This window comes from Vicugna pacos, chromosome 8 (assembly GCF_048564905.1).
Source record: "Vicugna pacos chromosome 8, VicPac4, whole genome shotgun sequence".
In the NCBI taxonomy this organism is placed as follows: domain Eukaryota; kingdom Metazoa; phylum Chordata; class Mammalia; order Artiodactyla; family Camelidae; genus Vicugna; species Vicugna pacos.
This window is the reverse complement of record NC_132994.1, coordinates 65,703,063-65,722,290: the sequence shown is the minus strand read 5'-3', so window position 1 is coordinate 65,722,290 and position 19,228 is coordinate 65,703,063. Positions and strand designations below refer to the sequence as shown.

Genomic DNA, 19,228 nt, shown 5'->3' with positions numbered 1-19,228 from the left:
CTGTTTCTCGTATGAAATGAAGGACCCAGGAGCCAGTGACAAGGCCTTGGGGACCTGCTCCCCCACTGTTCTGATTAAGTGCTTCAAGATTCAGGGGCACAGGGCTGATCTGCTAGAAACAGATGTCCTCAGATTGCAAATGCAATTACCTGTAGAGCTATCAGGAGACAGCGGCCAGAGCGGAGTCTGGTTGCATGGCTACCTCAAGGATACATTGAAGATCTGTGACATCGGTGTCACTGGCAGGACCTGGGGACTGCTGTCAGACCATGCTGACACCCAGAACAAGAAACCAGTAGCCCCCTCAGAGCGAAATCAGGGCTAACCTCCACAGAGGAATCCCATTTGCAAACGAGGACAGACCCTATAGGGACAGTGACAGGGATCACTTTTAAAAGATTTCTTTAAATTAACAAATCTTTAGATTCAGTCCTACTAATGCAACAAATGTATTACAGCCCCTACACAACTACTTTCAACAAAAACATCTGTAAATAATATGATCAAGGCATTTGATTTATTGTCCCAATTACATGCATTAAGTAATGAAACTATTCAAAGTTTGTGTTTTTAAAACCCAATTAATTCCTATTATGATGCTGCTAACCATCCTATGGATTTGGTTTTGCCTGAGATCAAACTGTCCCTCAAAACTAAAATGACTAGTTATCATCAGGGTGGAAAACCTCCGGCTTGAACTTCATACATCCAACCCTAGACAAATTTTGTAAAATTAAAAATTAGTTGGTTACTTCTACCTACTGCAATTAACATAAACAAATAAACTCAGAAATTCCCCCAACCATGCCCTCTCATACATTGCTGGTATAACTTTGGTATAAACATCTTAAAAATGTAATATGTACTATATCCTTTGGCCCTGAAATTCCATGATCTATTGGAGTGGAAGCTGCAGAGTAACATTTTACTTCAAAATGAAGAAGACCTTTCCTAAATTCGAGCTGTTGCAATGGCGTCATCAACTTTGGAAAATAATACTAATTCAGCTCAAGTTTGAAATTCTCATTACTGACAAACTCAATACAAGTTAACAATGAATTTAGCTGTCCATGAGGCCAGTGTGTTCCTGGGCTTCACTTCAGTACTGCAAAACACTCTGCCCTGAATTGGTCAGACTGTGCCTGGAGGACCATGGACAGTTCCCAGCTGAAATTTTAAGAGGGACATTGTTAAAATGGAATGGGTTCCGCATCACATTCTAGGACAAGACCCATAATAAAAAATATTTATGTAATCATGTTATTTTTAATTCTGTTTTAATTTATTTCAAATGTATTGAATGAACCTAAAGACAAAGCATTGAAGACTTAATTATAATTACAGAACAGAACGTAAATATTACAAACTTTGACAATGTAAATACAATAATATAATAAAAACTAGAAAGTGGAAAGAAGGAAGTAAAAAGTAGGAGGCATTAAATTCAGCATATTTTATGGCAGAACATCTAAAACTACTATCTCAGGTTGTTGAATGAAGAATAGAAATGTATTGCTTTAAATTCTAAATGGTAATTATCAGAAGTTAAAACAAGAATGTAAAATGAGGCTAGAAGTGGGAAGAGAGAGAGTTTTAAATTTCACTTTGGAGTCATTAATATTTTTAGTTTTTTAAAATATGAGCAGATATTATTTTAGTGTTTATTTTCATTTTAATTCCTAACCATTTTAGAATCCTCCTTCTAGCTTATTAACACCAACATATTGCCCACCAGCCTCTCAGAACCTGTACTGGGATGCCTCAGGCTAGACAGCTAGATGGGCAGGAACACAGCACTACCCACTAACTGGCTGGCTTCCTCAGGACCCAGTGATCCTCTTGCTCACCTACCAGACAGCCCAGAATCAGGTCCCACCTACCAGTGCACCTGCACTAGCCCTGGGACCCTCCAGGGCCTGTAGCCAGCTGACAGGACTTGGCTGCAGCCACCAGCAGCCACCTCAGGCAGCCACCCAAGGAACCAGCCCCATCAGCCAGCAGGCAGACACCAGACTGAGGACCATTGTGACCCACCCCACATACCAATGAGCTAACACCAGCTCTGGGATACCTTGGCCCACTTAGCCAGCCCAAATTCCTAGAAATATACGATCTTACAAGACTGAATCAGGAAGAAATGGAAAATATGACTAGACTGATCATTAGTAATAAAATTAAATCAGTAATTTAAAAACTTCTGACAAACATAAGTCTAGGACCAAATAGCTTCATAGATGAATTCTACCAAACATTTACAGAAGAGTTAACACCTATCCTTCTCAAATTATTCCAAAAACTTACAAAGGAAGAAACATTTCCAAACTCATTCTATGAGGTCAGCATTATCCTGATATCAAAACCAGACACAGATTATCACAAAAGAAGAAAATTACAGGCCAGTATCTCTGATAAACATAGATGCAAAAATCCTCAACAGAATATTAGCAAACCGATTTCAATAATACTTTAAAAGGATATACACCATAACTGGGTGGGATTTATCCCAGAGATGCAACTATGGTTCAATATCTGCAAATCAATCAATGTGATACATTCCATTAATATATTGAAGAATAAAAATCATATGATCATCTCAATAGATATATAGAAAATGATTTTGACAAAATTCAACATCTATTTATGATTTAACAAAAAACTCTCCAGAAAGTGGGTATACAGTGGAACATACCTCAACATAATAAAGGCCACATATGACAAGCCCATAGCTAATGTCGTAGTCAATGGTGAAAAGCTAAAAGCACTTCCTCTAAGATCAGGAACATGATAAGGATGCCCACTCTTGCCACTTGTACTCAACATAGTATTGGAAGGTTTAGCCACAGCAATCAAAGAAAAATAAATTAAAACAATCAAATTGGAAAGGAAGAAGCAAAACTGTCACTGCAAATATATGTATAGTATACTATACATAGAAAATCCTAAAGATGCCACTGCTAGAACTCATCGATGAATCTGGTAAAGTCGCAGGATACAAAATTAATACATAGAAAATCCTATACTATACATAGAAAATCCTAAAGATGCCACTGCTAGAACTCATCGATGAATCTGGTAAAGTCGCAGGATACAAAATTAATACACAGAAATCTGTTGCATTTCTGTACACAAACAGCAAACTATCAGGAAGAGAAATCAAGAAAATTATCCCATTTACAACCACATAAAAATAATTAAATAACTAGGAATAAATCTAAGAAGGTAAAAGAAAAAAAAAAGTCTTCTGTATTCAGAAGACTATAAGACACTGATGAAAGAAATTGAAGATAACTTAAACAGATGGAAAGATATACCATGCTCATGGATTGAAAGAATTAATATTGTTAAAATGACCATACTGCCCAAGGTAATCTACAAACTCAATGCAACGATAGTTTTCATAGAATTAGAACAATTCTAAAAAAAGAGCCCAAATAGCCAAAACATTCTTGAGAAAGAAGAACAAAGCTGGAGGTATCACACTCCCTGATCTCAAACTATTACTACAAAGCTACAGTAGTCAAAACAGTATAGCACTGGCACAAAAACAGACACATAGATCAGTGGACTAGAATAGAGATCCCAGAAATAAAGCCACACTTATATGGACTATTAATCTACAACAAAGGAGGCAAGAATATACAATGGGGAAAAGACAGGCTCTTCAATAAATGGTGTTGGGGAAACTGGACAGCTACATGCAAAAGAACTAGACTGGGCTACTTTCTCACATCATGTACAAGAATAAATTCAAAATGGATTAAAGATAAATAAAGAACTGAAACATAAAATTTCTAGGGAAAAAAACATAGGCAGTATTCTCTTTGACATCAGTCTTAGTAATATTTTTGGACCTATCTCCTCAGGCAAGGGAAACAAAATAACTAAAAAATTAGGGGGAGGTAGTTTTAGCTCAGTGGTAAAACACATGCTTAGCATACACAAGGTCCTGGTTCAATCCCCAGTACCACCATTATAAAAAATTTTTCTAAGATAAACAAATGGGTCTACATCAAACTAAAAAAAGGAAACTATCAACAAAGTGAAAAGGTAGCCTATTAAATGGAAGGAGATATTAGCAAACAATAAATCTGATTAAGGGTTAATATCCAAAATATACAAAGAACTCATGTAACTCAACATCCAAAAAAAAATGAACGAGATTAAAAAATGGGCAGAGGACCTGAAAAGACATTCTTCCAACAAGGACCGATGGCCAACAGACACATGAAAAGATGTTCAACATCACTAATCATCAGGTAAATGCAAATCAAAACCACAATGAGATATTACTTCACACCTGTCAGTATGGTTGTTATCAGTAAGACAACAAATAGCAGGAAACCTTGGTTCCTGGTTGATGGAATGTAAATTGGTGCAGCCACTGTGGAAAACAGTAGAGAGGGAGATTCCTCAAAAAATTAAAAATTGAACAACCATGTGATCCAGCAATTTCACTCCTGGATATTTATCCAGAGAAAATGAAAACACTAATTAGAAAAAAGATATGTGTCCCTTTATGTTCATTGCAGCATTATACACAATAGCCAAGACAGGGAAGCAACCTAAATGCCCATCTATAGAGGAATATAAAGAAGAAATGATATAGATACACATATATAATGGAATATTACTCAGCCATAAAGAAGAATGAAATCTTGTCATTAGGGACAACATGGTTGGACCTATAGGGTAATACACTAAGTGAAATGTCAGACAGAGAAAGACAAATACTGTATGATTTCACTTATATGTGCAATCTAAAACACAAAACAGATTAACAAATAAAACAGAAAGAGTCACAGATACAGAGAGCAAACAGGTGGTTGCCAGGGTGTAGGGGGATGAAGGAAGAGAAATAGGTGAAGGAGATTAAGAGGTACAAACTTCCAGACAAAATAAATGACAGGGGGAGGATATAGCTCAGTGGTAGAGTACATGCTTAATTAGCATACAGAAGGTCCTGAGTTCAATCCCCAGTACCTCCATTAAAATTAATTAATTAACTAATTAAATAATTAAATCCTAATTAACTTGCCCTCAAAAAAATAAAATAAAATAAAGCAAAACAAAATAAATGGGTCACAGATATGAAATGGACACTGTGGGGAATATACTCAGTAATTGTGTATTATATTTTTATCATGACAGATGTAACTAGATTTTATCCTGATGATCATTTTGAGATGTACAGAAATATCAAATCACTATGTTGCATTAAAGGAACTAACACTGTGTTGTAGGACAAATATACTTCAAAGCAAACAGACAAACTCATAGAAAAAGAGATCAGATTTGTGGTAACTAGGGATGTGAGAGAGGGGGAGGGGGAGTTGGATGAAAGCAATCAAAAGATACAAACTCCCACTTAAAAGACAAATAACTACTAGGAATGCAATAGATAACATACATATAATTAACACTACTGTATGTTATATATGAAAGTTGTTAAGAGAGTAAATCCTGAGTTCTCATCACAAGGAAAATGATTTCTATTTAATTTTGTATTTACATGAGATGACGGATGTTCACTAAACTTATTGTGATAATCATTTCATGATATATGTAAGTCAAACCATTATGCTATGTACATCTTAGATTTATACAGTGCTGTATGGCATTTATATCTCAAAAAAACTGGAAGTAAAAAGAACCAGGATGAAGACATGAATTATAGGCATTCTGACTCTGATTTGCTACAATGAAGAAGTGTCAAACAATTAGAACTGCACAGAGGAGGTGGCCCTCCTTGTACAGCAGTGAGTTCCCTGCCTCTGGAGGAGCTCAAGGGAAGGCTGGACACCAGCGAGACAGGGACATTTTAAAGGTGATTCTTAGAATCTGAAAATGAATATATGTATGTATATGCATGACTGGGACATTGTGCTGTACCCTAGCAACTGATAAATTATAACTGGCCGTACTTCAATAAAAAAAAAATTATAATAAAGATGATTCTTATTGCACATCGAGTTATATGATCTAGATTCTAGAAGACTCTCAGGTCCCTTCCAATATTGTCACTCTATGATTGTAAAGAAATCTTTAATCTTTCTTTAGTAATTTATCCTGTCTAACAATTTCTCACTTCCAGGAACTCTTTCCATATGCCTGTACTCTTTTTTTTTATAATTTTTTAACATTTTTTATTGATTTATAATCATTTTACAGTGTTGTGTCAAATTCCAGCGTTCAGCACAATTTTTCAGTCATTCATGGACATGTACACACTCATTGTCACATTTTTTTCTCTGTGATTTATCATAACATTTTGTGTATATTTCCCTGTGCTATACAGTGTAATCTTGTTTATCTATTCTACAATTTTGAAATCCCAGTCTATCCCTTCCCACCCTCTACCCCCCTGGTAACCACAAGTCTGTATTCTCTGTCCATGAGTCTATTTCTGTCCTGTATTTATGCTTTGTTTTTGTTTGTTTGTTTGTTTTTGTTTTTGTTTTTTAGATTCCACATATGAGCGATCTCATATGGTATATTTCTTTCTCTTTCTGGCTTACTTCACTTAGAATGACATTCTCTAGGAGCATCCATGTTGTTGCAAATGGCATTATGTTGTCGGTTTTTATGGCTGAGTAGTATTCCATTGTATAAATATACCACCTCTTCTTTATCCAGTCACCTATTGATGGACATTTAGGCTGTTTCCATGTTTTGGCTGTTGTAAATAGTGCTGCTATGAACATTGGAGTGCAGGTGTCATCCTGAAGTAGATTTCCTTCTTGATACAAACCCAGGAGTGGGACTCCTGGGTCATATGGTAAGTCTATTCCTAGTCTTTTGAGGAATCTCCACACTGTTTTCCATAGTGGCTGCACCAAACTGCATTCCCACCAGCAGTGTAGGAGGGTTCCCCTTTCTCCACAGCCTCTCCAGCATTTGTCATTTGTGGATTTTTGAATGACGGCCATTCTGACTGGTGTGAGGTGATACCTCATTGTAGTTTTGATTTGCATTTCTCTGATAATTAGTGATATTGAACATTTTTTCATGTGCTTTTTGATCATTTGTATGTCTTCCTTGGAGAATTGCTTGTTTAGGTCTTCTGCCCACTTTTGGATTGGGTTGTTTATTTTTTTCTTATTGAGTCGTATGAGCTGCTTATATATTTTGGAGATCAAGCCTTTGTCGGTTTCACTTGCAAAAATTTTCTCCCATTCCGTAGGTTTTCTTCTTGTTTTATTTCTGGTTTCCTTTGCTCTGCAGAAGCTTGTAAGTTTCATTAGGTCCCATTTGTTTATTCTTGCTTTTATTTCTTCTAGGAGAAAATTTTTGAAATGTATGTCAGATAATGTTTTGCCTATGTTTTCCTCTAGGAGGTTTATTGTATCTTGTCTTATGTTTAAGTCTTTAATCCATTTTGAGTTGATTTTTGTATATGGTGTAAGGGAGTGTTCTAGCTTCATTGTTTTACATGCTGCTGTCCAGTTTTCCCAACACCATTTGCTGAAGAGACTGTCTTTATTCCATTGTATATTCTTGCCTCCTTTGTCGAAGATGAGTTGACCAAAAGTTTGTGGGTTCATTTCTAGGCTCTCTATTCTGTTCCATTGGTCTATATGTATACCATGCTGTCTTGATGACTGTAGCTCTATAGTATTGTCTGAAGTCTGGGAGAGTTATTCCTCCAGCCTCTTTCTTTCTCTTCAGTAATGCTTTAGCAATTCTAGGTCTTTGATGGTTCCATATAAATTTTATTATGATTTGTTCTAGTTCTGTGAAATATGTCCTGGGTAATTGGATAGGGATATGCCTGTACTCTTAAAATAACCATAAGTTTATTTTAATCCCTAGGTAAAAGTAAATAACTAGAAAAGGGAAATTAAAACACTGAGCATCAATTATGCCCTGGGGCTGTCTTGAGTGCTTTACGTATATTACAGCATTTGATTCTAAAAATAATTTTAAGTGGTAAAGCCTTAAATTATGTTCCCATTTTATACACAAGAAACTGAAGTTCAGAGAGGTAAAGTCATATGGCTCAGATCACACAGCCAAATGATTCTGGAGCCTAGATAAAAACCCAAGAGGCTCACCTCTTAGCCACTCTGCTTGTTGTGTCTCTTTTATGCTCAATCCTCTTTAACACACACTGCTGCAGGACAACAAACCAAGAAAGCTGAAAGGGCATCCTTCCAAACCAGGCCTACTGACTCCAGAGCCAATATTCTTTCCTAGCTTCAATTCTGGCCACTAGAACTAAAGAAAATGTGAGCCATGTGAAGGAAAAGAAGCTGTCTGAAATTCATTATGTAAGTTTAATTTCTGTTTCACTGATTGAAACTTCTAGTCTATAGGAAATAGGTGTGGGGCTAACGTAGATAAAGTGACTATTATTCGGATTATTTCGAGACAACAAAAGGAAAAGGTGCCAATCCTTGACAGTTGTTTTAACACATACTGCAATACTAACTATGAAAGTTTTTCAATTAATATATTTTCCATTTGAATAATGAATCACCTGGATTTTTATCTGGGAAATTTTCATAACTTAATTTAAATAAAATTATGAAGAAAATAAGAAAAACTAAGTTTGGTAGAAACAGCACCCCAGCCCTGCAGATACTTCTACCTCTGCAATCAATCATTCTGGACTTTACTAAGACAGTAAGTTTCCTATCTCAAAAACAGAGTTTTAGAAAGCATTATAAAGACTCTTCCTGAGACCATTAATGTGTCAGTAAAACCATTTGACAGTGTTTTTCAGTCGTAAATCTTTGGAATCATAATCCCATGAATGAGTACCTTGTTAAAGACCTCAAGTTTTATATTGCCCATATTTTTTCAATAATTTTTATTACTTTGGCAGGAACTTGATCCCAATGTGAATGTGTTTCACAAGTCTGAACAACATTGCATCATCAGTCATTTGAAAGTAAAGACACTTACATAAGAAGAGGAATAAGTTCTGTATCTTTAATGTGCTCTTATGATACATTTTCATCTCCAACTGCTCATCTCCAGAAATGTATCTTTATAGACAAACATTAAGTTCTTCATAGTTTTCAAGGCTTGATGATTCAACAACTACTATTTGTAATCAAATTAAAGTCATTCATTCACTGAGGAAATTTGCATAGGTACTTATTTTTATTGTTCCACTGACAAATAATTTTTGGCAGCAGACACATACGTAGGAAGACACATACGTAGGAATATACATGTAAAGGGGATTATTGATAAAAGCACAATAACATAATGACCAGGGTTCAAATCACTTTGCCACTTAATAGCTGTGCAAACGTGAGCAAAGTATATAAACTCTGAGCACTTGACTATGCTAATGGTAAGTGACTGATAAATGGTGACTATTATACTATGATTGCTGATAGTACTAGTGTAAAAAGCCTGAGAGCCTTAAACTTCACTAAGAAGGTTTATTGGTAGGTAAAATATTGAAAGTGTAATTTTGAAATAATTTTTTATATATTGTAAAACAAAGCAAATGAGTAAAAATTGTTAGGATCCAAAAGATACTAATATAAAATAAAAAGATATTAAGAAAACTCTAGAATACTACTTTTAATTAAAAATATCAGTATAATTTATTACTAAAAAAGTATTTCTAGCTCTGTCCACTGAAAGCAATGACACCTCAAAGCAAGGAGCACACCAAAAGCCTGAATCTTGGCTTCTAAGCACCATTCCCCCAGGAAAAGGAATCGAAGCTCCATAGAAAATAGGCTAATTTTAGTTCTATGGTCTGAAAATTCTAAGTGAGCCTAAGATATCATCTTCCATCAGAAAGGAAAAAAGCATTGAAAGACTAAAGGAGTCAGGTTATGAGGTCACAGAGATCATGTCACAGGGACTCCTACTGGCCAAACGTGGTGGGTCTGGAGCACCAAAAGAAGAAGAATTGATCGTAACACAGTAAGTCAATAAAAATTCATGTGTCCATAGAATTGAAAATAAAAGGAAAGTAAACCTCCCCAAAAAAGCTTTCCTTTACAGAAGAATGCCACCTAATGAGTAGAAGGAATAATAAAATTAGACTATTACCACTTTGCCACCTCTGATGTAAGTTAATCCAGGCAAGGATCAATGGATGACAACACCGTTAGGTAAACTCACTGGGGAACAGAAATAACCTGCCACTTATCACCCCACAGATACCTTACTTGACTGCAGAAGGAAAAAAAATGTACCTTTTCACTAAAGAGATGAGGAATCAAACTTAGTTCCAGCAACAATGGAAAAATCTAAGATGATTTGTCTCTAATGCAATGCAATAAGAAGTATGTAACTTTACCTTCGAAATAATCTTGCCGAAAAGATTTGACCTGAACCCAATATAGTCTCTAGATACAACTTTAAGTGTACAGGGTGCAGAGAAACAAGTGAAATAACACCTTGAAGGAACAACCAGACCACTGCTCTGGACTCTCCAAGAAGTCAACACTGTTTTTTTTAAACCTATAAAAGGCTAAAAATAACCCAAAAATGCAACGAATGAACCTAGACTGGAACCCAATTTGGAAAAGAAAACAACTATAAAAGACATTCTTGTAGCAAATGATGAAATTTGAATATGAATATGAGTATGAGATGGTTATTGATTATTGCTATATTACAAATTACCCCCAAATTTAGTGGCTTAATACAACAAACATCATTATTTCATCACTTCTGTGGGTCAGAAATCTGAGCCTGACTTAGCCGGGTGTTTCTGACTCAAAGTCTCTCGTAAGGTTTTAGTCAAGCTGTTGATCTGGACTACCCTCATCTCAAGATTCAACTGAAGGAGGATTCACTTCCAAGCTCACTCACTTGGTAGCTGATAGACCTTGGTTCCTGGGCTCACAGACTTTGCAACTGGCTGAGTGCCCCCACCACATGACAGCTGGTTTCCCTCAAAAGCAGTGACTCAAGAGAGTGTGTCTAAGATAAAAGCCAAAGTGTTTTCATAACATAATCTCAAAAGTGACATCCCATCACTTCTGACGTATTCTGCTCACTGGAAGTGAGCCGCTTTGTCCAGCCCACAAGGGGAGGGGGATTAAACTTCACCTCTCAAGGGCACAAAGAACCTGTGGGCCTGAAAACCTCCACAGATGATACTGTAGCATTATTGTTGACTTTTAGAAAATGGTATTGTGGTTTAGATAGGATAATGTCCTTCTTCTTAAGATACATATGCTGCAGTAGTCAGAAACAATACACATGAAGTCCACGACATATTTTCAAGTGATTCTGCAAATCCATGTGTGTGCGTGTGTGTGTGTGTGTGTGTGTGTGTGTAAAGTAATGAAGCAAATATAGCAAAATATTAATAAATGCTGCACTGGATGGGTAATAAGTGGGTGTTCACTGTATTCCTTCATCCTTTCTATATGTTCAAAGTTTCTCCTAAGAAACTGTTGGAGAAAAATAATTGAGGATCGCTATGGAGTGAATTGTGTCCCCTTAAAATTCATATGTTAAAGCCCTAACATCCAATGTGATGGTGGTGCCTGGAGATGAGGCCTTTGAGAGGTAATTAGGTTTGGATAAGATCTTGAGGGTGGGGCCCTCACGTTGGGATCTGCGCCCTTGTAAAAGACACCAGAGATCTTGCTCACTCTCCCTGCCATGTGAAGACACGGCAAGAGGGCAGTCATCTGCAAGTCTGGAAGAGGACTCTCACCAGGAAACCTTCATCTTGGACTTCCCAGCCCCCAGAACTCTGAGAAATAACTGTGTGTTGTTTAAGCCACCCAATGTATGGCATTCTGTTACAGCAGCCAGAGCAGACTAAGACAAAGGTTTTGAAATGATTGAACTGACTTGATAACAGAGATAAAATCTTTGCTCCTTTCACAAAGTTAATGTGTCAGAAGAAGAAATCCAGTGGTAAGAAGGGTTTTTTGATACAGGGAATTGGGGGGAAATAAAAATTATTATGATTATTACTGTGAATCATGTTCACATGTCAACTTCCCATCTCACCTCACTTGGCAGTGACATCACTGTAAACTGGAAAGCCAAAGAGGAGTTCCCACAAAGACGGTCCTTTCCACTGCATCCCAGTGATTCCAGAGGCCCCTTCACAGCCTCTGGGACACGACCAAACCTTCACCCCTCACAGAGCCTCTCTTTTTCAGCATTAGTCATTTCCTAATTTCAAACTCCTATGTATTTTATTAACTGATTGCACCAGCTCACTTCTGCTTTGGGAAATCAATCATTGTTATTTCTCCCATAATTACTTTCTTTGCTATAAAAATTTTTAAACATAATTAAAGGGTTATGTAGTATTCTTAAAAATACAGTATTAATTCTCATGCTCAAACAGGTTCTAGCTAATTTTAAAACATCAAGCAATTCATTGTATAAATAAAAGTTCAGAATTGAGTCACTCCCCCTTGGCAATATCTCTCAAAATTACAATACCCATATCTTTGACCCAGCAAGCCTACTTCTAGGATTTCCTCTTGCTGATATATTCTTACATATGAGAAATGATATAAGATTATTCATAGCATCTTTGTGTACAATAGTATGTAGTATCTTAGCATTTTTGAAAGTAAATAAAAAAAGGAACATAAAGTGTGAAGAGCATGTTACCATTTGTGTTAAAAGTGAATAAAAAGAATAAATATATGCCTTTATGTATATAGACTATTTCTAGAATGGTATATAAGAAATTGTTAACAGAAGTTGTCTCTGAAGAGAGCAAGCTGGGTGGCTGGGAGGAAGGCCAGGGGGAGACTTTTCATTATATTCCCCTATGTCCATTTAGAATTTTGTATCTAAATGGATGCATGACTGCTTTGTTCCCGAAGAATTAATTTAAAAAATTTCAATTTACAGTTTAACCAGATAAGACATTATCTACAAACTTTTTACTTTCAAGTGTCTTGTATTTTTCTTTTTTCTAATCAGAAGAAAACTGTATCCAGTGGCCTGGTTAGATCACTGAGTCCCAGGCTGCTCCCCAGCCCTCCTGCTGAAAGGAGCCTTTTGAAACTGTGGTCAATAACACCAGTGTGCTCATCCACACCTGGTTTTCCATTCCTGCTTCATAAACATGGTCAGAGATGCACACACACACTCACGCAGCGTACCTGGTTCAGCTTGCCTTTCTCTTCCAGGCAGGAGGCAGCCTTTTTCTGCCCTCTGTTTACTTCTGAAGCCAGCCTCATGATTGTTTCTCTGCTAGCTTTTGCTTCCATCTCATGGACATTTACAGTCTCTTCAAGAGTTACAATTTGTCCTTTCATGAATGCATTTTCCTTGCCCAGCTCTCCAAGCTGAAGAGAAAGCAATGACAGCTGTCCCATAAAAATTAATAATTTCAGACCACTTTTTCTAAGCAACACCGATCTGTGTGCCCGATGATTCTATTATCACATGGAAACAGTGGAAGCGCTATCTCTCCGTCCACTGAAAAGGTAACATTTTCAAAGGCAGCCTCTAAACTCTGTTGTGATGTGCAGACCGGGTGGTCAAATTAAAATCCATCAAAAGGTAGCTACAAGGCAACAACGGTGAGAGTTCAGCCAAAAGCTTCCAGACAGAACAAGCATCCGCAAGCCCCTGGCTGCTAAATGCTTAACGGAGCCACAGCAGACCAGGAAGGAAGGGAGTCCCAGCCAGCCCCCGTCCACAGGCACCGCAAGGCGTTACCTGGCACGAGGCGGGGGGAGGGGGGATACAGCAAAGAAGGCAGAACTCTCTTTTTTAAAAAGAAAATCCTTCTAATTAAGGTAAGCATAGCAAAATCCTGAATAACATGCTCAAACAATGGTTCTCACTGGGACCAGCAGGGCTTTTCACTCTTCATGTTGTGCATTTGAGTGGTTCACTGGGAGCATTCATAAAAATGTGCAAGATTTATAAGGAGGAAAAATAAAGCCAACCAGGCTGCTCGGCCCAAAGGAACCAGGCATGCAGACAGCTCACTCTCTAAGGCCACAAGGATGCCTGTGGGAGGACCTGAAACTCCACATGGCAGGGTCAGTGTTTGTGTTAGGACCGTCTGGGCAGGTGGCACAACTTTCAGTCTCAGCAATTTGCCAGCATGGTGCCCTGCTCCTGACTCAGGGCTGTTCCCTCCCCCTTGAACGGTTTTCTTCATATCTGCACGCTCACTCTCCAGCATCCTTTAGAAGTCCTCGTCTCAGAGGGGCTCTCCTCAGCCAGTCCACCTAAACTAGCATCCCATGCCTCCAACCTGCTTCACTCTCTTTCCCCACATCTGATTGGTTTTTCCTCACTGCACCTTTTACTACACAGGGTAACACTGGATAGTTATTTGTTTATTTCCTCATCATCTCTATCCACAATAATGAAAGCTCTAGGAGGGCACAGATTTAGGCTTGTCTCATTCACTGCTGCATCCCCAGTACCCAGAACAGTGTCTAGTGCATAGTCATCACTCACTAAATATTTGGGAAACAGATGGAGGAATGTCAAGTAAGTTCTTAGGAAGCGCCTCTTTTCCACCATGTTTCCTTAGAGTGTGTGTGTACATCAGGGCGGTAAAAGTGAGGGAATGGCTGTGAAATTGGAGTGGTTTTTTCCCCTTCTCAGCATATTGCTCAAGGTAACAGCCTTTTTGCTCTTGACCAAGAATTTTTTTTTTAAAGATGGGGATCTAACTCGGTGACTGGGATGCTAAAGCTTTAGGGTCCTGCCATCTGTTTAAAAATATAGTTTATATTATTATTCAGGTATAGTGAGGCCAACAGATCAGGAGAACTGAAAAGACAGTTTGTTAGTCACAGTTCCCAAGAGGAGGGGGCACACCGTGCCACGCAGAGCCATGCAGGGAGCACCAGGGCCGGTCAGGAGACAGAGGGAGCTGGGGGAAAACATGCTCTCCACAGGAAGGAATGGGTGAGGCAGGGTAAGCAAGCTTACGACTGGCTAGTCTGAACAATTTCAGTGGGTTCTGGAGGGTAGGAGCTGTCTCCAGTCGTCTGGCACCTGGCCCTGGGGTGATGGCCCAGAGTGTAAGGGCCTGATAGAAGTGGCTGGGGCGTGGGCTCTGAATTGGTCATCTGCATTTGAAAGCTGTGCACCCAGGAGAGTCATTCACTAGCAACTGGCTCACCCTGGGACCCAGTCTCTCCTGGGTCGGCAAGGCCCCAGACATCAAAGCATTAGAATTAGGGGAAATAAGAAGGCATGGTTAACACAGCATCAACAGCCAGGTTAGCACCTGGAGACTGTTTCTGATGTGGGAAAGGGTCTCTGGACGAAAGAGCTTCTTAATTTCACTTTCTTTTCCCCACCACTTGCCTTTAAAGATAATCCCCCGAACCACAGTGTGAGGTGGACTTCAACAGACAGGCTCCTGGTCACGTGTCAGCAACAGGGAGGACCAGGAGCTGCGTCCAGTGCCTCCAGGGCATCAGGCGGACCCCAGGAGGTCTGCGCAGACAAAACCCATCAGTGAGCTAACATGGGGTCATTCTGCAGCTTTCGCAGGAGGCTTAACAATGAACCACTGAGGGGTGGCCTCTAAGAATGGCTGCATGGGCCAGATACTCTAAAACTCCTAGAGGAAAACATGGGCAGAACACTCTTTGACACAAATCGCAGTAATATTTTTTTCAATCAGTCTCCTAGAGTAATGGAAATAAAAGCAAAAATAAGCAAAGAGGACCTAATTAAACTTAAAAGCTTTTGCATAGCAAAGGAAACCATCAACAAAATAAAAAGAACCTACAAAATGGGAGAAAATATTTGTAAACCATGCAACTGACAAGGGCTTAATTTCCAAAATATACTAACAGCTCATACAACTTAATATCAAACAAACAATCCAATCAAAAAATGGGCAGAAGCCCTAAATAGACATTTCTCCAAAGAAGACATACAGATGGCCAAAAGGCACATGAAAAGATGCTCAACACTGCTAATTACTAGAGAAACACAAATCAAAACTGCAATGAGGTATCACCTCACGTCGGTCAGAATGTCCATCATTAAAAGGTTTACAAACAATAAATGCTGGAGAAGGTGTGGAGAAAAGGGAACCCTCCTACACTGTTGGTGGGAATGTAAATTGGTGTGGTCACTATGGAGGACAGCGTGGAAGTACCTTAAAAAACTAAAAATACATAAAATGTATGTATAACTGAATCACTTTGCTATACACCTGAAACTAACACAACATTGTAAATCAACTGTATTTCAATTTTAAAAAACTGTAAGACGTTAAAAAAAAAAAAAAAGAATGGCTGCATGGAAATCTGTGGGGAAGCAAGGATACGAAAGGTTTATAAACAAGCAAAGATGCTGGTTCCATCCAAATACCTCCAGGTGCCCTAATGAATCACCACAGGCCAAGTGAATTATTCAATTGATACAATTAATTTCCACCTTAATTTTTTTATGTCTGAAGATATTCATATATTGTTGCAGTGTTGGCTTTTTTTTTATAATGAAAAACTGAAGGATGAAGAGGAAACTGTTTCAGCCAGAGAGGAAGGATGATTGTCTGTAGTACAACCACCTTTAAGGAACTTTACAATCACTAAAAAAAAAAAAGAATGTTCTGAAGAAGATATAACAAATTGAAAGTTATTTATAATATGTTAAAGTTCTTTTTAATTCCCCTCCCACTGCAAATGAGGGTAGGGGAATGAAAAAGCCAGTAACGTTACATGAGAGCTGGATTTCAATTTTTTGGCTTTAGCATAAAGTTAAAAAATACTTTCGAACTAAATCTTAACCTTAGACTCAGTGAGTATCCCAAAAATGACACACAGCTGGTTTTGTTCTTTTGGTGTGTGTGTTTCTGTCTTATAACTAAAACAAAACAAAATTTTCCTAAAACACATCATTAAAATGAATAATTAATTGTATTTGACTAGCTAAATATATTTTAGACAAAGCAATCAATCCCTTCTGGAGAATAATTAATCTCAAATAATGAGAGAGAGAACCTTGGATTTGAGGCTCAGAGAGGTGATATGGTTTTTCCCAGGTCACACAGACAATGCTATGCTAGGGCTCGGCTCCTGTCCTGTTCTGCTACCCCCAGACTCAACCACAGCTCTTTCTTCATGGCACATGTCAGAATGACCACTAAATTTATAGTCTTTTTTATCTGCATGTAAACACCTTTAGAATTAAATCTTCATCTGATGCCTTTTCATTCTTCTTCTCTGGATCTAAGTAGTCACGAAGTTGAGCCAGAAATTCCTCGTGTCTCCTGCAATTCTCCAAGGCTTGATTCTTATTCTTCTCGTTTTCCTTTAAACATTGTCTATCAGGCAAATAACAGATAAGTCAAGTTTTAACACCAAAGAAGATGCCATTCACCCAAGTTCAGAACTCAAGCTCTCTGCTGAGAAATAACGAATCATCGTGTTCAACACAACACAGTTTCCCCAGACACAGAGCACATTATTGTCTGCAAGCCCCGTTAAGGAGGGAGAGAAGTGGAAGCAACTCCGGGGCACCTACACCTTGCAGAAGCAAAGGAAGATCTCCATGGCATCTGAGCAAGGGAGACAGATTATCTGCCTGCTGTCCCCGACCTTTTAGGATCTGCAGAAGTGCAGGTAGTCCTCTAGATCACACATAGATCCACACAGTCATGAGTCTCTGCTGGGACTTCGTGGGGAAGAAAGAGAGTGATGTGATGTTGGTTCTGGAGAGGCTTTGTTTTATTTTCAAACACTATACGATGTTCTATCAGGGTTACTTGGGGCATTCTCTGGTTCGTGGCCAAGCATAACTATAATAAAAAGTACATCAGAAGCAGGGGATGCTCCCCTCAATGGAAAAGAGAGGTGTTCAATTATCAGCCAAGATCACTATTAGTTTTCCCACATCTAGAATTTTTAAAGGGTATTGGAATGGGCCAATCAAGGAAAATCAGTCAATTTGTGCTTTACTATGACCACTTTATTTCAAATCTCACATAGGTTTACTGAAATAGCAGGGTCTATTTCTAATGCTTTAAATGTTAGAGACTAAGAGATCACCAAAAAATAGACATGTTTTAAAGGCAAATTAGAATCATTTCAATCATTTGGCATCATTTTTAGTACCCTAGATAATAAACATGATTATTGCTTTCCCTTTTTACCATGGTGAGTGTTTACTGCGAATTCTTTCACGCTGTTCAGAGATTAACAAAGCATGTAATTGCATATACTCAAAAGCATATCATATTTCTATTTAGAAAAATGTATAACAATAAAAGACCAACATCAATATATCTCTAAGTTCTTATTTTCAGCATGTGAAAGGTAATGTTTATTCAGTCTCCCTGACTCATGAAAGACACAGTTAATGCTATGGCTCTGATTGACTTATGTATATGACTCTATACATTACTCCGAGATTTCAATCTACTCCTCTATTCCAGGAATTTCTAAACTATTTCCACTCCTATTTGCATTTCCCTTTGATCCAACCCAGTTCCAGGCATCTATCATAAGGACATAATCACATAAATGTGAAAATATGAATGTGCATGGATATTCATTGAACCTTGGTTTATAATAATTTTTTGAGTGGAACTAAACTAAGTGCCTAAAGGAAACTTCAAAAAGAACTGGTTAAGTAAGTTACGATATTTCAGGCAATGGAATATCACTGGCCATTAAAAATGATATAATGAAAGACTTTTTAAAATATCTACAACATATGATTCAAGAAAAACAGTTCATCACATGATATCATTTATGTACAATTGTCTAAAAATCTGTTGAACAAAATGTTAACTATAGCTTTCCTGGAATCATAAGGTTTTTAGTAATTTTAATTTCTCTTTGGCACTTTACTATACTTACTATATTTTTTAAAGCTTTCTTACAATGTGTGTATATCACTTCATTACTCATTTGCTTAATTAATATTTATTGAGCACTTACGATGCATCAGGCTTTATTAAAGCTGCTAAAGATACAGTAGTAAACAAAACAGATAAACACCCTTGCCTGCATGGGGTTTATGTTCTAGTTGGGAAAATGGACAACAATCAACATATGAATGTGTATAAACATATATTATATTATAAAAGGATTGGAGAGGAAAATATTAAGCAGGAAAGGGAGTAAGAAATACCTGGGGGGAGCGGGGTAAAATTTTAGATGTAATGACTCGTACAAGCCCTCACTGAGAAGGTGACTTCTGAGTGAAGACCGAAAGGAAGCAGAGAGGCAGCCATGTGATATCTGGGCAAGAGCATTCCAGGCAAAGGGATTAGCCAGTGCAAAAGTCCTGAGGTAGAATCACACCTGGTATGTTTCATTCGAGAGACAACAAA

The 19,228-nt window shown here is 37.8% G+C and overlaps 1 protein-coding gene across 3 annotated transcripts in view; it reads right to left on the bottom strand.

Annotated features, from left to right (window-relative positions):
• Positions 1 to 19,228, bottom strand: part of CCDC170 (coiled-coil domain containing 170) — an 87,774-nt gene that overhangs the window by 39,397 nt on the left and 29,149 nt on the right. For all 3 annotated transcript variants that reach the window (XM_072966050.1, XM_072966049.1, XM_072966051.1), the window contains exons 4-5: positions 17,071 to 17,215; positions 13,062 to 13,247 (exon numbers count right to left, since the gene is read on the bottom strand). In XM_072966050.1, the coding sequence (XP_072822151.1) occupies positions 13,062 to 13,247; positions 17,071 to 17,215 (331 nt within the window). The remainder of the gene's footprint in view (positions 1 to 13,061; positions 13,248 to 17,070; positions 17,216 to 19,228) is intronic.